The sequence below is a fragment of the Neolamprologus multifasciatus genome, chromosome 20 (assembly GCF_963576455.1).
Source record: "Neolamprologus multifasciatus chromosome 20, fNeoMul1.2, whole genome shotgun sequence".
Lineage (NCBI taxonomy): Eukaryota > Metazoa > Chordata > Actinopteri > Cichliformes > Cichlidae > Neolamprologus > Neolamprologus multifasciatus.
The window spans coordinates 13,701,929-13,727,655 of record NC_140458.1 but is presented as its reverse complement, the minus strand read 5'-3'; the positions used below and the strand labels follow the sequence as shown (position 1 = coordinate 13,727,655).

At 42.4% G+C, this 25,727-nt stretch overlaps 1 protein-coding gene across 16 annotated transcripts in view; it reads left to right on the top strand.

Moving 5' to 3' along the window:
- The window catches only part of LOC146494604 (membrane-associated guanylate kinase, WW and PDZ domain-containing protein 1-like), a 100,570-nt gene that overhangs the window by 62,474 nt on the left and 12,369 nt on the right, over nucleotides 1-25,727 (top strand). For 5 of the 16 annotated variants that reach the window (XM_085144719.1, XM_085144714.1, XM_085144729.1 and 2 more), the window contains 14 exons: nucleotides 1,006-1,125; nucleotides 2,924-3,112; nucleotides 4,226-4,493; nucleotides 4,772-4,819; nucleotides 5,085-5,167; nucleotides 5,744-5,791; nucleotides 8,254-8,311; nucleotides 8,468-8,580; nucleotides 9,879-10,001; nucleotides 11,114-11,299; nucleotides 11,516-12,127; nucleotides 20,557-20,591; nucleotides 22,912-23,167; nucleotides 25,541-25,632. In XM_085144719.1, the coding sequence (XP_085000845.1) occupies nucleotides 1,006-1,125; nucleotides 2,924-3,112; nucleotides 4,226-4,493; nucleotides 4,772-4,819; nucleotides 5,085-5,167; nucleotides 5,744-5,791; nucleotides 8,254-8,311; nucleotides 8,468-8,580; nucleotides 9,879-10,001; nucleotides 11,114-11,299; nucleotides 11,516-12,127; nucleotides 20,557-20,591; nucleotides 22,912-23,167; nucleotides 25,541-25,632 (2,231 nt within the window). The remainder of the gene's footprint in view (nucleotides 1-1,005; nucleotides 1,126-2,923; nucleotides 3,113-4,225; nucleotides 4,494-4,771; nucleotides 4,820-5,084; nucleotides 5,168-5,743; nucleotides 5,792-8,253; nucleotides 8,312-8,467; nucleotides 8,581-9,878; nucleotides 10,002-11,113; nucleotides 11,300-11,515; nucleotides 12,128-20,556; nucleotides 20,592-22,911; nucleotides 23,168-25,540; nucleotides 25,633-25,727) is intronic. The other 11 variants (XM_085144717.1, XM_085144715.1, XM_085144718.1 and 8 more) reach the window with 11 other exon arrangements.

Here is a 25,727-nt window from a genome sequence, read left to right as displayed (position 1 = left end):
AAGGGTTGTGTGTTACATTCAAGTCTCTTGTGTAAGACGGGTTTTGCAGTACCTCCCGTGTGTATGTAAATGCTCCTGTACTGATCACAGATGGGTTGCAACTTCCATCAACCATCTGGCACGTCATCTCATCTCCCTTCAATAAAGTCAAAGACACAAAGACACACCAGGCATGCCTCCATTGTCTGGTGTCAGCTTCCTCCTATAAAGTGTTCTCAATACAAAGTAAAACACAGCAAACCGCTAATCATTAACTCCAACAGGAGATCAGGCTCAGGGCAGTTGGGCCAGCAAGAAAGACAATGATCAGACTTCTAATGAGCATTTCTTTCAGAATTATGTCAAATATACTGACTTTCAGGTATAAGCTCCAGCTTTATTTTGTCTCAAATTAAAAGGCATTTGTTGTATTACGGTTAAACCGAACGGCACCTCAAAATGCAGTGTAGCTTCCAAGCAGTGAGCATGCATGCTTTAACAATCGATAATAATTTAGTTAGGATCCCTTCGGCAAAACGACTCTAATAGTATTATGTCAGTCCATTTTACAATTTCAAACTCACCATGAAGAAATTGAGAGATTGATAACACTATCAGGACTGGTGTATTGCTAAAGGTGACCTTTTTTCATCTTAGCGAGCAGCACTTTCCCATGAGACGGAGCGATGGCTCAAGATGCAAAGCCTTGATTTAATTTCCTGACGTAATATTCACAGCCACTCAACAGACACTGCGCTGCCAGTGATGGCTCTGAATTACAATCACACCCTCTTCATTTCAGAAGACTTTGCTGTGGCTGGTCATCATCTCAAAAAGCTGAATGAATCTTGCAGCGCTGGCTGCATTTCTAACATTAATGACAGATTTTTCAGTTGAGAGAGAGAAGTATATTGAACATGTTGCGCAAGGAGGAAAAGTCTTATTGTACTGTCATTCTATCCTAAAGATAAGGGTTGACTTCAGCAGCTTATTATTAAACTATTTCGTTTTTTTTCCTACCCCTAGGTACAACCCGCCCCCCTAGAGACGGAGAGGTCCCAGGGGTGGATTACAATTTCCTGTCTGTGGAGGAGTTCCTAGAACTTGAGGAGAGTGGCACGCTACTGGAAATAGGAACATATGAAGGTGAGGAGGAGGAGGGTGATGATGATGATAATGATCATAACCGGCACTTCATGTGACTCATGATTGCGCAGGTGTCCTCATTCTCCACAGATACAATGAGCGTAGCAGCCATCACAGTGTTTCCTACATGTAGGCAGGCTACAAAAGCATGCATTCACTTGATTCTGATTATACAGTGCATGATGGGAGGAGATGCATCAGGAGACAGCAGGTCACTCCACATCTGGCCCTCTCACTCTGATTAGGACGGTGCTGTGCAGCGCTAAGTCTCATACTAACACAAACCTGTGTGTTTGTGTGCGTTGTTGCGGGCGCGTGCGTGCTTGTTCACAAGGCAGTGTGTTATGCACACAGATTTGTGTGTGTGTGTATGTGCATGGGCTTGGTTGGGAGGCAATGTTACGACATTAATCTGCTTGGCCCCGACTCTGCTGTGTGTTGGCACATTTCTTCCTTTCACGCAGACAATGTCAAATACCTATCCACAGGAGGCTGTGGCCAGCCACGCTAGTAGATGAAGATTGGATGATTGATTCTCAGCAAAATCTGTTTGAGATGTTCAAATATCTCTAAATATAACTATAGAAATAACTTTAGAAAATGCCACTTTTTTTTAAATTTGATTTTAGTGGAAGAGTTGAAATGAAGGAAGAGGATATAACCAAATTTAAATGATGGCTTGACCATCTGCCAGATGTTCTTATCTTCCTTTTAAGTTTAAAGATAGAAGAGTCATACGGGTCACATGCATGAAAATGTAAAGCTATAGAATCCACATGGGTAGCTTAGCATAAGGGGGGGGGGGGGGGGGGATTCAGAATTGCAGTTTGTTTCTGGATCGGGCAGGTTACCCTTTTCTCCCTGCTTCCAGACTTAAGTCAAAGCTCATCAAACTGGCTGTGGGGTGTAACATACTGTATTGATTTATTGAGTTTTGCAAGAAAGACAATGAGTATATTTTTATCAGGCAGGCAAGCAATAATTCACTGCTTCTGGTAATAGGTGGAAGTGGTTCTTGTTTATGGTCAGTTGCTTTTTTTTTCTTCTTTTACATCTCAGATGGGCTTGTAGGTGGGGGATTTTAAAAAAAAAAAAAAATTGTAACCCATGGACGGAGCTAGTTTAGTTGTTTTTCTTTTCTAATGCCAAGCTGCGCTAACTGGTTCCCCAGGCCAGTTTCAACTGCAGAGTAGTTAACTGATTGAATGTATGGCTATTGAGTTCACACTGGCATTATGTGGTGTACATAACACTATACAGCATATACATTATATACTAACTTAAAGAGTACTTTGAGGACTCAGTTTCCCACAAAACCCAGACCTTGTGATCAGACCAGCGTTATATTGAACAAGCTGTTTCTTTGTTTGTGTTAGATTTTGCTTAATCTTTGACAATTAAACACTAAGTAGCTTGTCACACAATACTAAAAACATACTCAAGGATGTAATATTGATTCCCGCTTCCCCAAAACAAGTTTTTGGAGCTAAAAAGTGACTAAAACAAGCTGTGTGCTGAGCTGGTCCACAGTTTTGATCGCTATGCTTTAAAGCCTCAAATCCAAACTAAAATCTTTTAGCTTTCCAACCAGATTCTTATTTCTGCAATTTCTAGTCACATTGTGGTCCAGGTTTATGTCTTTTCCTCCTAGCGTAAGATTAGGTTTCATAGATGCTCTTCCTGCTTATCTTCCTGTCCCCAACTCTTTCATTTTTATCCCCGTCTTCCTTTCTCTGTTTCTCGCTCTCCCTCCTTCTGCGTCTCTCTCAAGCATACTAATGTCCTCCTTGTTGCCTAGGTAACTATTATGGGACCCCCAAGCCGCCAAGGCAGCCCATCATTGGGACAGTGATTCTCAGTGATGCAGGCTCCCATCAGTCCACCCCAACACGCACCAAGTCCTACAATGACATGCAAAACGCCCGCGTAGTGCCTGCTGACGACGACGATGACGACCAGGCCACGGAAATGAACAACAGTTTTACAGGTGAGGGCAACGCTGCTGATCCCAAAGTTTGGAAATCCAGCTTTCTTGGTTTCCGTATGTGTAGCATTCCCCGCGTGTGCTTTGCTTCTTCTCCACTGGATGTTTGTTTAAGTGTGTCTCGGTAAACATGTATGTGCCCAAGATTAGGAACACAGAAGGAAAGAGATAATGTGTGTATGTTTATTATCCTCTCCTCTGCTGTACGGTGATGGGTGTCTGGCGGTTACATCATGTCTTTGTGATGCTGATTCCTTTTCTGTGAGCCTCCAAACACTGCCATCTGCCTGTGAGGAGGGGTGTAGTGGGGGAAGGTTTAGATTACAAACGGCACTCAGTGTTCAGAATTTTCTCCTTGGCACCACCTTGCTCTGGTTTCAATAACTACATTATTTTTTAAAGCTTTCTCACTAAATTGCCCCTAACATTTACTCACATACCAATTCTGAATATTTGTCCCTTGGCTGATTGAAATCATGTTTATGCCTGCTGATTCTCAGCATATGTCAAGAGATTAGCTGCCGTTATAAACTAATTCCTAAACAAAAAAAACTAAAGAATGAGCCAAAGTTTTTCACGATTTTCTTTCTTCTGAGGGGGTTTATCCTGTTTTGAGTGCAAGACATGGTGTCTTTTTTTTTTTTTTACTTGATCCTGTGAAACTATGCCCTCTCTGTGTCCCCCTGCTAGGCTGCCAAAGTGTTGAATTTGCATTTGATCAACCCTGAAAAGCCCACGGAAGTGGTGGAGGATATTTGGCCAAAATTGGGGAAGGAATGGGAATGGGGGTTGGGATTGACTAGCTTTAGGAGAAAAAGGCCTGTGGGCAGAGAGGTAAAACGGGTGGGGGTCAAAGTGAGTTTGAGAGACAGTTGCTGAGGAAATTAGCATATTCCTGTGACCCTTTTCAATACACTAGAAATGGGCGGGAACCAAGCAGAAGAAGGGAGAAGTGCTAGCACTTTAGTGTGGCTAGAGTTGCCTGATGTGGTCTAAAGAGAATAAAGACTGAGCATGTTGGCTTTTTTTAATCTCTTCCTTTCCTGCATGCATTAAATGTGATTATTATTTTGTTTGTTTTCTGTTGTTGTGCTGTGTTGTTGTTACGTCACCCAGGATCCTTAGTACGTAGTCTCTTTCCCTCTCCTTTGCTGTGCGCAGGTAACCCTAACGACCAGGATGAGAGCCGCAGCGGCATTCTCCGGCCGTACCCTGCACGTGACAATGCTCTATCCTGTGGTCTGAACAATGCGGCCACCTCTACCGCAGAAAGCGGGCAGCAAACCCTTGCAGAACCACAGGTCTCTCCAGAAGACCCGCTGGGACCACTGCCTGAAAACTGGGAGATGGCCTATACTGAGAACGGGGAACTTTACTTCATAGAGTATGTATCAACAGACTCTCGACGCCGCCTGTTTATACATTTTTTTTGGCCATGGCTCACGCTGTAGTCGGTGTTTTCTGCATTTTACCTGCACTATTATCCCTTTTGTTCGTCCAGTTGCTTGTCTTCCCACTTGATTTGGTTTTTAGGCCTTCCCAGCCAACCTGCCCAGCCCCCTGGGTGCTACTGCTTTCCTGTTAATCCCTGCATGTCCCGATCTCAAAAGGAGATCACATCCTGATCACCTGACTACCTCCACCTCTCTGTCCTCTCTGCAGCACGGCAAAGGCACAACACCAGGACATGGCTGTGTATTTTCAGAGCTTGTATGTTCATTTCTGCTATCACTGAATTACAGAATGTTCTTGTTTAACAATTGAGGGAAAAGTCAGGTCGCTTACTGTTTATTTCCTTGCTGTGCCTCTCTGTTCTTTTCATTTGTGTTTGCAGCACACCTTCTGTCCGCTGTAAACTTGCTGACGTGTTTTTCCTAATTCTCACTGATGCATTCGTGTCCCCCTGCTGTGCTTTTATATGTCAGTCTGACGGCCTGTGTTGAATTATTCGGTTCTCTTGTTTGCTTCCTCTCAGCCACAATACAAAGACCACATCATGGCTGGATCCTCGGTGTAGAGACAGAGCCTCCAGACCGCTGGAAGAGTGTGACGATGATGGTAAGCTTCTATTCCTCATTTATCAAATCAAAGCGTTCATCCACACTCCTGTGTAGTGGTTCAGGAACAGCAGGGGATGCTCGGAGTCTCAGAAGTGAGGCTCCTCTTGTTTATTTGGTGATGCTGTTGTTAATTTCTGGTGCTGTTTTTAGTACGTTCATTTGGTTTTGATTGAAAGATTTGTTAGAAATTGGAATGTGCTACGTTTGTCTTGTTGTTAGCTCTACTGTCATCAAAACCTGACATATAATTTTCAAATAAACAGAAAAAAACATTTTATTAATTCCAAATGACACTTTGTTTACAGCTCACTCCCAACACAAATTGCATAATTGCCCCATCAAGTGGTGAAATCTAGAATGGCACCCCAAGTCTCACTAGATTTCTCAGGGTATTTTGAGATGTTGTTATATCCCAAGACTGTCTTTTTCTAAGGGCTTTTCCTTTGTCTTTCTCTGACTGGTCACGTCATTCCTTATTTGCTTTGGATTCCTGCATCCTTGATCCACCTTCCATCTGCTATCATCCCCTTTTTTTTCTCTCTTCATTTTCTCTTCTTTGTTTCATCCTGCTTTGTCCTTGGAGAAGAAGGGATACATACAGAAGACCTGGAGAGTGATCTAGGTAAGGTTTTTGGAGGATTTATGGAGGATATTTTGCTATATTAAAATTATATTATTTCAAAGATGCCATTCAAAACTGATCATCTCAAAGAGGAAATTTAATTGGGCATCGGTTTGAAATCCAAGGCCCTGAATTCTGTAAGGAAGATATATTAATTTAGTTTAGAGCAAAGGTAGCTGCAAGGGTTTAAATGAGTTGTTTTTAAAAAACAAACAAACATGCATGACGCTCTAGTGCAGGGGTGTGCAACTCCAGTCCTCGAGAGCTACTGTCCTGCAGCTTTTAGATGCATCCCTGCTCCAACACAGCTAAATCACATGGTTGGATTACCTCTTCAGCATGCCATCAAGTTTGGCAACGGCCTGATAACAAGCTATTCATTTGATACAGGTGTGTCGGAACAAGGATGCATCTGGTGCAGGACAGTAGCTCTCGAGGACTGGAGTTGGACACCCCTGCTCTAATGCAAAGTTATATTTTCATCTCATGGGTGCCGAGGGATGATGACCATATTCTACTGGATTCTGTGGGGTTTTTTTTCTCGAATATCTCACAACATTATCAAGCAGAGCTATTAGTAAGAATACAAATGCCAGACTCATCAGAATGGATGTTCAATCTTTAATCTTCCCGCTCCAAACTACAAAGCCTGTGTAATGTCTGACTTCACCCACGTGAGAATAGTGCAGTGAAGATGGTGTCAGTTCAAGGATAGCAAATAAATCCGTCCAGTGAACCATCATAACTTGCATCTTAGTACATGTCGATTTTTGGCTGTTGGTTTTATATTTCTTGCTCTTCTATCTAGATATATCTCTCTAGGCTTTCGGCTTGTAATGAAACCACAGTATTTATCCATCACATGCATTACAGTGAAATATACTGTATGCTATTGTTGATCCTGAATTTTTTCCTAAGATTGTCGTTTGTTTTAGGAGATCTGAATCATGTAATCTGCATCGGATGCAATAAAACATGATATTTTACTGCATGAACAAGAAGAGTTATTAGCCCTAAGTGCACTAGTACCATTTGTAATACGTCATACTGAGGTTTCACTGGGGACACAGGTACATATATGCACTCAGAGTTTTCTCGCAAGCAGGCAAATTGCTCAGCTGCTGATTCTCATCCCATTTGCAAGTAACACAAACAGCCATGCAATGGAACGCAAGCTCAGTTTTAAACACGACTCTGAGTGTCTGGCTTCGAGCCTTTATTATTCCAGGCTGCTCAGATGCAGACGGTCTGTGATTATTGATTGTGAAATCTAGACTCTTATAAAAGTGTTTACTGGACTTCAGAGAAGCCCACAGGAACACAAGGAGGTAATGTCTTTGTCTGAAATCAAATACAGCGAGATAGGAGATCTGAGATGCCAACATCTTAATGGGAACATGTCAGTTTAATAGGCGCGTGGTCATGAAATGTGGTTAGGTCTGTGTACAATGTGTAGGGGTGTGTTCACAGAGGTAGTGATGTAATGTATGGTAATACTTAGCAAAATAACTGCATCATGCTTTTCAGTTATTTATTAAATGGTCAGACTGCATTTGTAGCCACATGCCTTTGCGGTCTTGTTTGAAGCTGTTTGGTGTTATTTTCTCAGTTATTGTGTTTTGGCCATATTGAGGATAGTAAAATTGGTTACAGGCAGCTGGAGAGATATCCAGCTTGTTATTTAATAATACTTTATTACTGGTACCCATGTATTGAAATCCTTACGATGTAAAGGGAAAAGAGAAGAGTTTGTGCTCCAAGCACAGTTTTACAAAAAGTAATAAACAGGGGCGCACATAAGTGGTCCGCAGGTGCGCATTCGCTGTCAAAATAAAAGACGCGCACCAGATAAGAAGTTGCAATGCGCGTTTGCGGATTTTCACAGCATATTCTGCACCACGTCTCTGTGCGTTCATCATTTGTTTGAAGCCAGCTCACCTCCTGCAACCACTTTTCCAAGAATACGCGCTTCTTTTGCAGTTCGGACTCCTTCTGACATTTCTTTGGAGGTGGAGGAACACCAAAGTAACTGCTTAAAGGAGCTTGCTTCTTCGACATCTTTAAGAGTTCGAAAACAAATGTCTGTCCTCCTCCAGAAAATCTTATGTACGCAAATGCGCGTTACAACTTCTTATCTGGTGCGCGTCTTTTATTTTGACAGCGAATTTGCACCTGCGACCACTTATGAGCACCCCTGGTAATAAAGCTGAAGTTTTAACATGGACGATGAAAAGTGTTTTTCAGTGCTCAGCAGGACAAAACCAAAACTACAATTTCATCCCCTTTTGGCATGTATGTTAAAATCCATCGTTGGGATAAAGGTAGCGTGTCCTTTCTAGGGAAATAGTTTTACTCCTATAACTGTGGGACTGAAAGACTGTGTTACTCAAACCAAACTATCCCACTGAGCTCTGCTAAAATGTAATTTTTGTCTTCAGTGCTGTGTACCTTCTCTATTTCAGAGCTGCCTCCAGGATGGGAGAGGATAGATGACCCGGTGTATGGGGTGTACTATGTAGAGTAAGTGAATCTCCTTATTGGCAGCTTGCAAAGACAAACGGGGTTTCTCCAGATGAAACACCCTTTTACAAATCTCTTCTCTGCCTAAGTGAATCTGAGACTAATCAGTCTCCAAGTTATTATCTTGTTCTCTCTCCCTCTCGCCCTCTGTCTCAGTCATATAAACAGGAAGACTCAATATGAGAACCCGGTGGTGGAGGCGCGGCGTCGAAAAATCCTTGAGCAGCAGCAACAGCCGCAGCCTCCAGAAGGTGAGCGGTATATTCGAGGTTCGTTTCCTGCCCTGGCACGGCACCATTTCTTTCTTTCTTCATGTCTGTCAGTGTCATGTCCTTATAGTTTGTCCACTACTATCCAGGGCTTTGGCCAGACTTCTTGTCTCTGAATTAATTTGACTTACTTAATGAAAATGGGGGGGGGGGGGGGGGGGGGGGCAATATAAATATATATTATTGTAACTGAAATCCAAAGGATTAAAAATGGATTCTCATAAGGACGTTTCACAAAAGTAGAACTGGCCCAAGCCAGGGGTTGTCTTTGATGTTTAGGTTTTAATTTATGTGATTTATAGTCATAAGTGCCATTTTGTATTTGATCATTTATCCTGCATTACCATGAAAAGGCAAGAATGATGTTTACTTTAGAGATTCAAAAACTTTGAGTTGGCAGTCGAGGGTGAAAAGACTGAAAGAGGTGAGGCAAAGATACATGCATGAGGATAAGGGCTCACGATGATGCACTAACAGTAATAAAATGCATTGAAACACAGTATATTAGCAGCAAATGAACTGGCCTGCTTGCTATACTAATGCAACAGTATTCTGCCTTTATAGCCATATGCTCTATTCTTATTTCTTAGCTGTGCCAATCCACAAGCAAATTCGATTGGTTCCAGTATCTCTTCTTTTTTTTTTCATCTCAGACGTTTCATTCAAACTCAGATATGATCAACTCAGTTTAAGTCACTGTTGTTCAAGGTACGCAAAAAATTCAATACAGTGGCAGACAGTCTAATGGCAACGCAACACAGACACAACTGCCGTGATTTAAAGTTGGCGTCACTGAAAGCTGCCTGTACGTCCATAAGAACATCGGAGAACAGAAGTGACTCACTCATAAGTAACTCAGCATATTTTTAAAAGTGCCGCTGACTGCATGAAAACATTACTCTTCACACGCTCCACAACCCACAAAATGTGTTAACTGCATTTCACAGTTTGCATGATGTAAGTCAAAGAATAATAGAGTAAAAACATCCATTTCTATTAATTGTTTTCATTTGTTTTAACAGTACTAACACTCAGACTGTGTAAAGTGTTTGTAATATGACGCTTTTGCAACAACGGATATAATTTTGCTGCATAACATTTGCTGAGATCAACAGTATGATATACACGACAAAAAAACACTAGTAGAAGTACAGATAAGTATGAATAGTACTTCCTTTCAGCTCCGTGTTTGTGTGTATTTTGCTGTTAAGTGTTTCTGTGTGCATGTGTGGCATGTAAATACACCTCTGTGTCGCGCGTGTGTGGATTAACGTTTGGATACAAATGTGTCTGTGCAGAGTGGATAGAGGAGCACTCCTCTGCAGCAGCTCCACTGGCAAACTACGCACCAAACCATCTGGAGACCTACAGGGACCCACAGGTCCCACCAGCTCTACCTCCTGTCCCTACAGGAGTCAAACGTAAATCATTATGTTTATAGACTTTATATATTATTACTATTTGTTTTTTCAAAGGAGTTGTTTCAGCTTGCTTTTTCTTTGTCTGTTTGTGGGTGGCGTTACTCAGGAGGTCATTTTTGGAGTCCATTTGGATCTTGATGTGAATCCACGAATCTTTGGAAGGATTCTATACAGTTTATAATAGAGCAAAATTGGACTTTTCACACAATCTTCAGAAAAACAAACTGAAAAAATATGATCATAAACCAATCCAGAAAGCCTTCTGGAACTGATTTCGTGTCTTTGTCGAGGGAATTTTTAGCTTTGGCTGAGAAATAGCCTTTTACTACTTTTTTTTTCATTATGCACTCTTAAGAGTCCCAAAACTACATTCTGTACAAAATACTGTGCAGTCCACCTAATAGCCTTAAATGGTACATTTCATAGAACAGTCAGTTTCTGAGAAAACAGCTCCTTTGTCGGGGATTAAGAAATCTTGCCAATTTCCCAACTTCTGTTATTATACAAAGCATTGAAGAAAAATGTGTACCTCGACCGTCAATGCATTATTGTGAGATGGGAAGTAGTACTACAAAAAGGCATACTGTATATTGCAAACAAATACAAACCAAAGAAAATAATAAAAAAGTAGGATTCAAAGGATGCCAGACGAACACAGTGTCCAGTTTTAAAACCCATCAAGTTGGTTTGGGATTAACTGAACAGAGCTGTGAGAGCAAAGCAACCTAATAAATGCAACACTTTTAGGAAAATTCTGCAGTAACATTAGGGGCATATTCATTCAGAATACATGTTTTAAAATGATTTTACACCGAGACATGATGAAAGATGCATCGTGTAAATTTCAATACCAACTGGAGAAGTGGGTGTGATTTGACCAGTAGTGTTGTTTGAGTGAAAACAGGAAAGTAATTTCAAAAACATTAATTTTTGTTTTAATTTCCACTAAAAATTACAACTGTGCCTTTTCATCACATATTTAACTGCAGTAAATTCATGTGACTTCTGAATCTGAAGGACAAAATTCCCAACATGCCACCTAAAAGTTATTCGTATTCTGTGATGTATGTTATGCGGATGGATACAAGAGTTGTTTCTGCCCCACTCTGCAGGGGGGAAACCTTTCTTTACAAGAAACCCAGCAGAGCTGAAAGGAACCTTTATCAACACAAAGCTGAAGAAAAGCTGCCGCGGCTTCGGTTTTACTGTGGTTGGAGGAGACGAGCCAGATGAGTTTCTACAGATCAAAAGTCTAGTGCTGGATGGGCCTGCAGCTTTGGATGGCAAGATGGAGACAGGTGCAGTACATGACCACCATCCACAGAGGGCACTGTTTTCTTTTTAAAGACGTTGTGTTGTCGTTTCCTGAATCCATCTCTTTATTCTTTGAGTCTAACCGCCACACAGCTGTGATTAATGCCAGATATCACTAACAGTGTAATGTGAATCTGGCCTGGTAGGGGTTTTAACTGTAAACAGCAACATTACCAATATTGTGATCTTTCTTTGTGCAGGTGATGTCATAGTCAGTGTGAATGACACCATTGTGCTGGGCTACACCCATGCTCAGGTTGTGAAGATCTTCCAATCCATCCCAATCGGCTCCATGGTCGATCTGTCTTTATGTCGTGGGTACCCGCTGCCCTTTGACCCTGATGACCCCAACACTAGCCTGGTGACCTCGGTCGCAATTTTGGACAAAGAGCCTATCATTGTCAATGGACAGGAAACGTTTGACCCACCTTCCAACCAGGCAGGACCCATTAACGGCTTGCGTGAGCCACGGCCGCACAGCCCGTCAGCCGAGGTGGCGTCTAACGGCTCACACGGCTACACCAGCGATGTGGTCACCTTGGCCTCGTCCATAGCCACCCAGCCCGAGCTCATCACTATCCACATGGAGAAGGGAGACAAAGGTTTTGGCTTCACCATTGCTGACAGCCTGACAGGGGGGGGTCAGCGGGTCAAGCAAATAGTGGACTATCCGCGGTGCCGTGGCCTAAAGGAGGGAGATATTCTGATGGAGGTCAACAAAAGAAATGTCCAAAATATGAGTCACAACCAGGTGGTGGACCTGCTGAGCAAATGTCCCAGAGGCAGCGAGGTCACTATGCTGGTGCAGAGAGGTATGTATTACATGTCTTATAAATGTATATCAACAGGGGCGGAGAAACAGATGCAGGTAGTTAAGTTTTGACATGAAAGGCTATGAGATCAAATACACAAAAGAATATAGTGCTGAACAGACAACAGCTTGAGCAGTTGGCACACTAAGAGTAATAAGGGGGGGGGGGGGGGGGGGGGGAAGGCAGCAGAGACAAGTGAGGAGGAGAGTGGGTGGCAGAATGAAAATTGGACAGACCAGAGCGGATGAAATGAGAAGAGGTAAAGAGACGATGGGATGAATTAGAATGACTGTGGACGAGCAGATGAGTGTGGGAAGGAGTGGGAGGACGGGTAAGAGCTGAGATGAATGAATGAGAGGGGAGGAGAGGAGGAGCACGTTAGGTCAGTGACTCGTATATCAGAGTTGGCCTTCACTTTTACTACCTGATGTTAGTTATTGGACATGTTGAGCGAATGGTGTGACTTCTCATCTTCCGTTTTGATGTGTTTTATTTCCAAATTACCCTGGAAATTACTTTGGTCCTGAAAGCATCCTGAAAAGTCATTGTTGAACAATTTCGCTTCTGGCTTCAGCTATAATGGTTGTTTTTTTTTTGAGGGGGGGGAGGTGTTGTGTTGACGTGATTGTGGCCATTTCATTTCTCAATCTGCTCCCTAGCCAATCTTGTTCTGAGATTTTGCACTTTTGACCTGAAACGACCCGGAGTTAAACGTTTCTCTCGCTGAAATGTCAACAAATCATTTTGCGTGACAGAGTTTAGAGTATTCACGTGGCTACTGAATGACATTCAAGGTCCCTCGTTTGTGTTGAGTCCTTATTGTTGTTAAATTGTCATTCATGTTGGCTGACCCAGATCTGTATTAGTGGCAGGTTGCACCCCACATCAATTATGTCCTCTAATGAGCTGACCTTGTGCACTGCAGCTGGAATAACACCACTGTATTGTGTTAAATGTCAGCATCATTATGGACCAGTGTGGGAGAGAGAATAATATGGATGCAGAGCAGTATTTCCCCCTGACAGAGCAGAGAGGGAGAGGTGCAAAAGTAAGGAGGAGGCCATAGGCAGTCACTGGCGACTGACAGCAACGTAGATCATCTCCATTATGTTTGATATCAACCTGCCATTACTGTTGGATCAGGTGAGTGACCAGGTGATGAAGGACAAAGTACACAACCACAGGCTGCTGCATAATACCTTTTATTAACAGCTGACAGCCAGTTCAAGGTCACGGGGTACCTGGAACCTATCCCAGCTGTCATAGGGTGAAAGGTTGAGTACACCCTGAATAGGCTGCCAGTCTAGCGCAGGGCTGCTGTCTGACAATAACACTGATAACTGTGAGATAAACCTCGTAAAAGCCTCTAAACAAAGACTGCCAGTTCAGAGCTTTGATGACAAAAGGTGACCTCGAGCAAAATTCAGAGAGAAGGACAAAACTGTTACAATGTGACTTACATCTGCAAGCATGCAGTGTGCGCTGACCAATGCAACATCTTTGAAGTATGTTTAATGCAAATTTCACTAAAGACCATCTTATGATGCTATCAGAGTAGCTGTTCAAGTGACTATTGAGCACACATTATATAAATCTGCCTTTGCATTTTTCTTTCAAGTAGTCTTCAGGAATAGTTCTCTAGGCTTCTTGAAGGACACTCAAAACTCTTCTTAGGAAGTTAGTTGGCTGCCTTTTGTTCCGTTCTCTATCAAGATGATCCCACAATCTTTAAATAATGAGGTCTGGGTTCTGAGGAGGCCAATCCATGACTGATAGTGTTCCATTATCAGTTTTTTCTTCTACCCAGATATGCTTTTCCTGCATTAGCAGTGTGTTTGGGATCATTATCGTGTTTGAAACTTAAGCTGTTGCCACTTAGATAGATAGCACTGATCTGATGATACTTGGCTGCATCCATCGATTCTGACACCACTGGCTGAAATCCAGTCCCTAACCATGGTTCGATCTGCCTTATGTTTTACAGATGGCTATAAAGGCTACACATGGTCACACATGGCTTCTGACCTTCCATTCCTTTTATTGTCAGACCTTCCACTGACAATGATTTGAACCAAAGTGGAAAAAAAAACTGCCATTAATACCTGTTGCCACTGATTTTTCAGTCCAGATATTTGTAGTTTGGCACTTCTCAGCCATTTTTTTCTGTTTCCCTTCCTAAAGAAGTCAAGCTTCTTGACAGCCCGAGACCATTTTTGATGAGTAAACAGTAGATGGATCAAGTGAGGGGCCATAAATCCAGCAAAGATGATGAGTCACATCTTTGCTGAAATTTTTTCCTGTTTTTAGAGACATACTTGATTGTGTTCATCTGCTGTAGATAGATGTTTGTTTGTTTTTTCAAATTGTATTTCATTCTTTTTTAAAGACGTGTGCCAAGCTTTGCATTAATATCTCTTTGGGAATAGCTCAATTTCTTGTGCAAAAAATCAGACCTGTTAACTTTTGGATTGTTTGTTGATTTTAGATTTAAAAAAAAATGGTAACAAATGATGTGTTTTTGCAAAAAGGTTTATGGTAATAACGCGCCTAAAGACACAATTTAACATTGGTTCTTTGCTAAGTTGTTTGACACAAATACTGGTTTATCCCAGTATCCTCAGTTAGGTGCCTTTTTATACTTTAATAGTTCATAGGTCAGTATTAAGTGGCTTACCCAAAAAAAAAAGGAAATTCCTCAGAAAATGGTCAGGTACAAGGATGGGAAATCCTGGAGAGCTATTGCTCAAGACCACTTTAAAAATTAGAAAGTCTAATACCTTTGGAAGCAAAATGCACGTGTTTAAGAGTGTAAAAAGCCACCTTTAGTTGATCAAAAGAAAATTAACTTTGAAGGCATTTATCAAAAAGCTGTCCGTTCGATAACTAGATCACGTTAGCTGTCGATTAGGTGATTTTAAAATGCCATTATGGTAAATTATGAGTAGGTGTACGTGACAGATTAACCAATAAATATGAAAAATAGTTTATGGTTGTAACTGTTGTTCTGATCGAGATTTGTGCTCTGTTTTCTAAGACTTATGCTGTGACCTTTCAAGGATCGCTCGTAGCCAGCGCATAATTGTTCCGAAACAACAGTTATAGGAGGTAAAAAGAGTGAGATAAGAGGAAAAGCAGAGGATGAGAAATATGAGAACTGGGGATCATGTTTTGAGAAACTGGAGGTGGCGGATTAGAGGAGAGAGTGTGAGATTTGCTGAACAGCACTGAAAGTTCAGCAAGGGGAGCATATATGAGGGGATTGGTTTTTGAGATGGAGAGGAGGAGGAGGAGGAACAAGGTGGACTTCAGCTAGAAGAGAAGTTTAATCGGTTCATCTGTGACTCATCAATCTGCGTCGTCTGACTCAGAGTCAGCAGAGTCCGGTCTTAGGAGAAGGCGCAAATCACAAGGTCAGAACATCACAGTGATTTATCACCAGGATTGTTTTCCATTCAAGTATGACAGCTATTTTTCTGTTTCCCACGCCGGCTGCAATTTTTAGCCTGCTTTTCTTTTAATACAAAATATTCTGTGGCAAAACTAGAAATAGATCTTCATAGGTTGAGAAAATGTGCAAAACAAAACCGAACATAGTTTAAGTTTTTTTCTTTTTGTTTGTTGTTTTCTAAGAGTCGGATTGAGTTGTCTCTATTATTGCATATGCACAACAAAGTGAGAAAACATCTTCTGGAGTCGTACACTCATTTGTCCCTGTCGCTCTGAGGCAGCATTGCTCTGAACTGTGTCAGGGCAGTTTGGTGGTGGTTAATGTGAGATAATGTGCACAGTGAGTTCAGAAGCTCTGTGACAGAACACATTGGATGTGCATTTGCAATAACTGTAATGCTCCCTGCAGTGACATAACAGTGAAATGAGCAGAGCCGCATTGGCAATCGCTGCTCCTCCAAATGTGTAGTTATTGAACATCTCGAGCAGAGGATTTCAAAGTTCTGGTGACTGATTTTTAGAGAGCCTTCATATTCTGAATGGCTTCACAGAATAAAAAGGCTTCATGTAAAACAAAAAAACTTTAGGTGGATGGTGGTTTATTTTGGACATTGTAGGTTTTAAGGTTGTTTTTTTTAACATTAGGGATGTGGTTGTTGCAGTGTTTTAACGTCTGCTGTATTTCTGAGATGGGAAGGTTCACTTTGCTGTGATGACTAAAGCAGATGTGAAGTAAAAACCCTCCTTTAGTCACCACCTGTGCTGCTAGATAGTAACATGACATGAACTATGGATGATTAAAATGTTCTTTCCTCACTACACTCTTGCTGCACTATTGGCCTTACGGGCTACACTTTGAGGAGTCTAGATCTAGAGGAAGGCAGAATGTGTGCGCAATAAAAATTAGACGTGCAAAAGTACCCTGTACAGGTGAAGGAAGTACATGTTAAACTCCTGCATAGCAGAAGATATTAAAAATCCAAAACATAGTTGTGGATAGTGTTCCCAAGCCAGGCGGGTATTTTCCTAAAATCGAGTCTAATTTCTACTTTTTTATCACTTTACCTGCCCTGATCTAAAACCACTGTACAAATAAATCCACTCTCATGTGACTAATGTGCAATGAGGAAGTGTGGATTGCAAGATATACCTTATAGCATTTTAATAGATTTAAAAAAAAAATTCTTAGAAAACTTTAAAGATAACATCTGGTGTTCTCAACTGCATGATTCTTCTATGTAAAGGAGGCCAGGCCAACTATGACTCCTCCATCTTGTCTTCCCATCGTTGTTGCCATGACAATCGTGCACAGAGCTCCTGTCCCCTGAGAGACAGAGAGAAAGACGAGAGAAAATGAAAACCCGGAAGAAAGGAGAAATAAAAATGGAGAGGAAATAAAGGCATTAGAAGGAAAATGCAATAAGAGATGAAGAGGAAGTGAAGGCAATATCATTTAGGGTAGATGAATGGAGAGAACCCCATTGGATAATGGGACAATTCTTATATGTAGTGAAGGGACAAATATTTACAGATTTGTCTCAGCTAAAGAGCATTACTCATGCTGTACACCCTCTGACCATGTTTATAGAAAACCTGGAGGAAGGACCATTCGCACTCTTCACTCTGTGTGGGCTCTGCATAGACCCACCAAGGCCACAGCATCAGTTGCACATTGAAATAGTGGGCCATTCACAGTGCTGCAGATTCAGTTTAAAAAAAGCCCTCAAGCTTTTTCACTGCTTGTCACTCCAAGATAAAAGAACGCTCCCCCTGCATGCATACTTACTACCTACATGACAATGGGGGGAGGGGGCGGGGGTAAACCTTATCTCAGGTCAAACCTACTCCATCATACAGAGGATTTTCTTTTACGTGCATACTTTCAGTAGCACGGTGGCACGGTGGTTAGCACTGTTGCTGCACAGCAAGAAGGTCCTGAGTTCAATTCCACCATCAGGCCGGGGTCTTTCTGTGTGGAGTTTGCATGTTCCCCCCGTGTTTGCGTGGGTTCCCTCCGGGTACTCCGGCTTCCTCCCACCGTCCAAAGACATGCAGCTTGTGGGGATAAGTTAATTGGATAATCCAAATTGCCACTAGGTGTAAATGTGCGAGTGAATGTGTGTGCGAATGGTTGTCTGTCCCTGTGTGTTGGCCCTGCGACAGACTGGCGACCTGTCCAGGGTGTACCCCGCCTCTCGCCCTATGATAGCTGGGATAGGCTCCAGCGCCCCCCGTGACCCTGAAAAGGATAAGCGGAAGTGGATGGATGGATGGACTTTCAGTCTACTGAACACAAATGTCAACTGGTTTGTTGTAATATTGCAGCTTTCTAATGTGAAAATAGACATAGACAATATAAAATTGAAAAATACAAAAGTACTATTGGACACTAAACAGTCTTTAACCTGCCGGCTTCCCAGTTCGACGTGCATGTGATGCCCAGATACGCCAGTGTGAGAATAGAGTAGGTAACTGTCTGGGAATCCAAAGCAAGTGAGTAAAAAAACACTTGTGTGCAGCTTGAGAGTCGTTCAGTAATTATGCCATTAATGTCTTTATCTCTAATGCTGTGCGATGTCACAAACATACTTCTCTACTGTAAAAGGAGAGGAATCTGCCTTCTAGACACTGATACTCAAAGCCACTTCTAAATTGTTTACATCCTTTCCCATATGAATGCTAATGGATGCTATTTTAGTCTTTCCGTCTAAAGGTCGTCTCAGTATTAATAAATGCTTACCTTTTAAGTTGGCCTTTTGTTCTTAATCATCATTTCAGAGTCTTTTAAAGAGAACTACGTTTATTTATGGAATATTGAGCATGGCTTTACCGGAATACAACAGGATTATGGAACAGGTGCCTAATGTAAATGTTGTGTGTGTGTTCTCTGCATAAATAACCGCTCACCTTCTTGAATGCGTGCCGTCATCACATATAGCGTGTATCGCTCTACGTATTTATTAATGCTTCTTGTGAGCTGCGTGTGTGCACAAACATGCAATTCGCATACTTATTTCGCTGAGCCTCGACTGCTCATAAATGTTACATTCGAACAGATCCAATCGACTTTGACTTCCATGTATACAACACATCAACATCACAATGCTAGATTAAGTTAAGCAGATTTAAAGACTGCATCACGCAGGAAGATGCAAAGCTACCGTTCTAGCTGGCACACGCTTCGGTGGATGAATTTAGAGCAGGGGTCAATATGAGTTTGTTCCTCTAATTTCTATTCCCCTTTAGTTGCGTGCTCAAATTTATCAACCGTATGGCCATAGTTGAGTTCAATTTCTATACCCTTAATGCTGATTATGGTGACGTTGTTGCCCGCTTGGAGATTTTCAGAGGTTGTTTAAAAGTTAAGGATCTTCACTAACCTTCCACACTGGCTCCACAGTGCTGTAAAAAGAAACCATTATTATTGACATCTGACCTTGTTGTGCATGTCCATCCTGGGCTAGACACACCCACACATTCACTCTGACGCTCTCTCTCGCGCAAGAAAAAACAAAAAAAAACAAGCATCCCTCTGCACGTCAGCAGTTGTGAGATGTTCTACTTGCTCCAGTAGCTGCCCCCCTATAATATGCGAGAGAGGGAGAGAGAAAATAGGGATAAATTATGAATCACGTAGAGAGAGGGGCTTTGCAGCAACAGAGTTTTAACATTTAATGATTTTTTTGCCAATGCAGCAGAAAGAGCCTAAGATGGATGCTTGCATGTTGTTGCGTGTTTTAATGTCACTGGAAGTTTCCATTAATAATCCCTGCATGTGCCGGTCCGTTAGCTGCTTTATATTTGTATTGGTCTTGACAGCATAGATGGAGGAGTTGTCTGCAACAGATCAAAGGTCTGCAATTAATATAGATATGTTGCACTGCTGCTCAATTCTTATGCTTAACAAAACGGACTGCCATCGTTGTATACAGAACTACTTGATTGCCGTGGCAACGGCAACTCCTTGTCCCGATCCTGCCTCACGTCGTTCATGCATTCATTTGTCTATTTTTGTCTCAGCGCGCTGTGCCGTAGTAAGAGACGGGCAAAGGTGATTTAAGACAGGAAAATAGCGTTCTTGGAAAGCGATTCACAAGCTGTGTGTAGGTCAAAGCAGTCCGGTGGAGTCTGAGCCGATAGGTTGGTCTTAGAGGTAAAGGAACATACCCACTGAATAACTGTTTGATTGTGATGGATGCGGGGAAAGGCTATTATGTGGGGAATGTATATTAGTCTGCTGTGAAACATCTCTCCTGACAGCTGGCTCCATGTATTAATATTTCATTCGCACAAATGAGATTGATCGTCTTGGTGATTCTTAACACAGTATTAACTAGCACATATATGAGAGAGAGAGAGGGAGAGAGAGGGATAGAGGCACAACAAGTCATGGTGCACATATGAAGAGACGGGGGAGGGAACAAGAAGAAGGGCAGAGAGGGAAACCTTCTCATTGTAAGCACTGAGTTAAACAGTGGAGTTGAGAAGAGAGAAAACAGCTCTGTAGTTACAAAGAGGATGTGCATAGTAAGGCAGAAACTCGGGCTTTCCTTTGACATGATTCGTAAACTGCTGAGCCCTTACTCTCGTGCCGGAGACGGCTGCTGTGGAGGCAGGACTGTGGCTGCTTATGAGGACCTGTAGCTTGTACCAGCAGTACAAGGCTGCGGCAGGCGGTCAGCCCATCTAATGCGGATAGATGAGTAGCTCTTCTTCTAGCAGCACGGGTGAGAGCGCGGAGTGGAGCGTAGGGGGGCGGAGATCACTTAGATTAGCGAGCAGCCTAGCGCAGTGTGTTGCTCAGAGAGAAAGCAACAGAGAGGAGGAGGAAGAGGAGACAGAACCGGGCCAGTTGCGCTCTGCTCTGCAGCAGGAATCAAGGGTTCATCCGTTTGTCCTGGGGAGTTTTTAATAAGAGGGGACAAGGCGAGAGCACCGCAGGTCATTAATGCTCTCTCTGTCTCTCTGCCGATGTTTTGCAGGAGTGGTGCCAGCCAAGAGGAGTCCAAAGCTGGTGGTGAGTACTATGAACTCTTTCGTGTTTGTACATTTCCTTGCGCTTTCCACTGAGTGAAAAGAGTGCTATTTAAAGAACAAAAGACAGACATATGATAGCTAACTCCCGCTTTTACAGTTTCAGAAATTCTTCCCATTGTTCCCACTACCATCATATCTCTTTACTTCGTTCCCAGTCTGACACTTTGGCTCTCCCTACATCCTTCTCTCAGGGTTTTTTTCTGCTTTTTTTTTTTTTTTTTTTTTGCCTCTTTTTTTGTCATCTGTTTTTTTGTCTCGCTTTCTCCTTACATCCCTCCGCTCCTGCCATGCTGCCATCCTGTGACTGATTAAGCATAGCCTAGGCAGAGCAGTGTAACATTGACCAGCTGTTGGGGAGGGCACACAGCCTCAGACGAGGGAGAATGGGAGAAAGAAGCATGAAGAAAAGATAGGGAAAAAGGAGGAGAACGAGAAAAAGGAGGAGAACAAGAAAAATGGATTGGCCCACAGCAGTGAATGCCTGTGATGGCCCACAGATAAAAAAAAAAAAAAAAAGGGAGCACTGAGGCTAACTTGGAGGGAAAACGGGGCAATGTCTCCAAAGTGCACTGGAATCAAACAATTAGGGAGCTGGAGAAGCTGGATGGGGGACTTTGATAGATTGTAATGTGTCTTGTAGATGTTATTGATAAGAGAAAAGAGACTAGAAAAACTGGATGGGCAATGTGAGGGGTCTTTTGTGGGCCAGTGCAGGTATTCAAGAGTCCAAAAAGCAAATGTTTCTTTGTTTTTACAACTCATCAGCCTGATAACAAATCAGTACATCTCAAATTACTGTCACCCTGTTTTACCCCCTGAGAGCCACCAAGATGAGTTGCAGGTTCAATTCCTCCCACTTGAGAAGCAGAAATCCTTGCAACCTTGCACCAGTTTCTCTTCATCAACATTAAAAGCCTCACCTCAGCTTGCTGGATATTGGGATTAGGATTAGTTTCAAAATGGCATTCGTCAGAGCTGTGGGTGTCACCTACTCAGATCACATGGTCTGGTGGATGGAGGAGGGGGTGGGCACTGTAAGCGGGTTGAGTGGGACCAATAGTGGCCTAGCCTGACTGTCACTTTGGATTAGCTTTCCACTGAGGAAAAGCCAGTTTTCCCTCCCTCTGTGTTATGTCAGTGAAATGTCACGCTGCATGCGACTTCATGTCAGCCCAGAACAACCACTTTGCCTCCAGTTCAGCATCTAAATAGATGCTCACAGTAAACTTCCATATGCAAGAGAGACCGTGCTGTCTCAACTCATTAAGCAAGTCTGCAGAGATCAAACAAGAAGTCAATTTCACATGGCTGTAATGCAGTGCATTACTGGAATTTGACCCTTCATCTCATATAGTGTGATAAGTGAGAGACTGGGAGACTTCTATATCTTTTCTTTTTTTGTTATTCATATCAGAAAAAGTGATTAAGTAGTCACATTTGTGCTTTTTCAGTAATAGAATTATTATTAGTAATTTTATCCGTAGGAACATTTTTAAAGTTATAACCTGTTAAAAAAGAACATCAGCAAATAATAACATGATAACATCTATGCACGTTTTCTGTTTACAGGAACAGAACAAAAGGTTGAGGTATAGAACTGCATTATTAGACCATAAAAACTTAGTTCTCTTTATCTCAAACCAAGCATTCAGTACTATGGGTGTTATTTTCATTGATGCTTAAACAGAGAATTAACTATGACTGTGTTTCATTTTATTTTGTCATGCGATTTTGACCGTGAAGTAAACAAAAAAAAAAAATTCAGTTAAAACGACCGACTCTGTACACCAATTTCAGTGGGTTATTTTCTCTACAGCTGAGACTTTAGTTTGCTTTCAAACCAGATGGCACACATTCCTGTTTCAAGTCAGACCAACGTTGATTCTGTTTTCATGCAGAGAACCTTCTGCAATGAACAAAGAATCACAGGGTTTATAAAAGGCAATATCTTTGTTCATTAAAATTCCCTCATATTTCTGTCTGTCTTTGTCTCGCAACCATGGAAACCAAGGCGAGATTTTTTTCTTTTTTTTGTCAAAGTGGGAGATGTTCTGCTGCATCTAAAAAAGATGACCTTGGATACTTTTCTCTCTTTTTGTCCTCCATCAACTCTTTTTCTAAGTAGTCTTGTTTGTCCTCTATGTCACCCTTAACATTGACTCACTTTCTACTCTTTCTTTCTTCTCGTCTCTCTGCCCTCTATCTCCATCTTCTGCATGTATGTTTATATCCGCCCCCATCGCTTATATACACACACCTCAATCTCTCTCTCTCTCCCTCTCTCTGTTCTGTCCACCCAGCACCAGCTAGAAAGAAAAGATAGCCAGAGCAGCTCCCAGCACAGTGTGTGCAGTCATCGCAGCACCCACACTGATTCTCCCAGCCACCCACCCTCTGTCATGCCCAGTGAGGCGGTGGTTCCCACTCCTGCTGCCCCCACCCAGCCCCTGCCAGGTCTGCCCCCTCAGGATCCCGCAGATGGCACCCTCACCCTCCAGAAGAAGCCAGACCCCTTTAAGATCTGGGCACAGTCCAGGAGCATGTATGAGAGTCGATGTGAGTATTTTTTTAAATCTTTTGAAGAATATGAAAATTTTGCAGACTTTAGAGTTTAAAAATTCAGGAGGACTTATTCTTTATTCTTTTTTTACCGTCTGTAAGAATGAGTACAGCCTGTCAGTATAGATGCGATGGCTTAGATTCAAGATGAAAACGAAAGGAAAAAATAATCTCCTTAAAGATCTGAGGCTTTTCGCCACATATTTTTTTTTAATGTTTTCCTTCCTTTGTGTGTGGGCTTCTATTCTATAAATTCTGTGCTATGATATTTAACATTATTTAATTGAAGGTAAGTAAGCAATGTCAGTTTAGTGGTATGTAAAAAGCCCTACTTTGTGATTAGTGGATTAGACATGTAGGTAGGAGAAAAGATTCCCACTACGCTGACCCATATGAAGCAAAAAATGCCCTGGAAAAGGTTCTGATTGTTTAAAGTAGATCAGCAAATGCATTTACCTGCGCATTTGTGTCCATTAATGCCTTTAGTTTGTTTGCTCAACAATTGTGTGCTTACCAGTCACAGCTGATCCTGTGACAAAAGGTGCCTCCAAGAGAGAAGCGTCCTTGAAAACGCACAAAAGCAGCTGACGAGTGCTGCTGTGGCGCTTGTGCATGTCAGTCGCACACACACGATATTATCCCCAGACTCTGGGATGTGAAATGCGAGTGCACTCGGTTTGGTTTTCCAAAGGATGATGTGCAACTACCATCGTTTTTCCCTAAAGTTTATAAAAGAAAGTATTTATGTATTTGGTAGGCAAACAGTTATGTGTTGTGCCATGTTTACTGAAGGGAAAACAGAAAATTCAAAACTGGAACACTAGAAAGTGGGCAGTCTCCACATAAAATTCCACAATATCATTTGCAGTCACGGCCCACTCTTGCATAATTCATTGGGTAACACTGTAAGGGTGTCAAACCACTTATGTGTTTCTAATGGAAGAGTCTGCAAGAAATAGAGGAGTGTGTGATATCCTCAAAAAGAAGCACTCCACTCGCCCGTTCTGGCTGAATTACATCGTTCACGCCTCCTGTACTTGGACCACTGGTGATACTTAAGAGGAAGATGGATTTGTATGGGCTGTGAAATAAACCTCAGTATTGCCAGCGATTGCATTGTAATAGAGAGAGTGATGTCTCTGGCAAGTCTGTTGCATTAGCTTGTCACACATTTGTGACTGTTCCCAGCCAGATGTGCAAGCTGCCCACATCCTGTGTATTGCAGTGCATTAACAATCATGGCTGCCTGTAGAATCTAGGACTGCTGCTGATTAAATATTAACTGGGCCTGGAGAGGTCTGCTTTAAGCTGTAGCTGATTGGTATATCTGTTTGATAACCCCTGAAGGAGCTCTAGCCTTTTTTCCATTGAGTGGGGGAGGAGAGGCGACACAATGAAACAGGAGAGGGAGACGCCGAATGAAAAAGAGGCCCAGATTCTGTCTCTTTCCATGTTTATTCATGTGCATGCTGCCACATAAGAGTGAACCCAACTTGAATTTTTGAGTAGGTGCATTCATGCATTCACCAGAAGAGCACAGTTTCAGTGGCAGAGCAATGTGGCTGAAAGGTGAGCTTCTGGGAATTCAGGTTACCTGTTGCATGATGAAGCGTCAGAAAGCAGCACTGTTAGTTACATCGAGCTTTGATCACTACTCTATAGTTGCGGGTCAGCAGAGGGTTAATTACAAGTCCAACAGCTGCAGTTTAATTCACACCAGGCAATTTATCGAGGGACCTAGAAAGCTGAAACTAATGGGTTCACTACTGGCCTTGGGTGGCAGCCGTGTAGGCAGCAGGCAGAGCAGGAAGAAATGGCCTGTGCCTTCTGTACATACTGGCCCTGTGGGTTGAACAGACTGACACCAAATTGCCTGTGTCCTCCTCCACAGTCTGCCATGTCCGTGCATGCAAATGTGAGGGGGAGGTGTGTGTGTGTGTACAGAAATAGTGCATGGGAGGCAGATGCTATAAATTAATGCATGCAAGAAAGACTTGACTGTAAATGAGAGCTAATAATAGGGCTCTGCATTGAGTTCTAGATTTCAGGTCTGCAAGTGTGATGAGGTGACAGCCCGAGACCTGGCAGCCTAGTTTGAGCTCTGAACATGAGCACGAGGCAGGAGCAAGCAGCTGTTGATCCAGCCTGCTCTCATTCTGACACTGTTAGAAATGCAAATGCATTATTGATCAGCAGATTTGCCATAATCAAGCGAACACAGGAGCCAGAACTATTTGATCAGAGAAAAAAGGATCCAGTGATCAGTCTAAATAGATTCTAGAAGAAAAAATTGAGCAGAACCTGCAAATCTTTGGTTTGGGTTTGGTTGTTGATGTCCATGGAGTCCTCACTGTTTCTCTTGCGTTTCAGTGCCAGATTGCCAGGAGCAGGACATTTTCCTTTGGCGGAAGGATACAGGCTTTGGCTTTCGCATATTGGGAGGAAATGAGCCTGGGGAGCCTGTAAGTCTTCCTTCACTTTAAGTCTCATCAGTTTATTATAATTGCTTGTGAATGAGAATACTATGTTTACATATACATCCATCCACAACAACCAT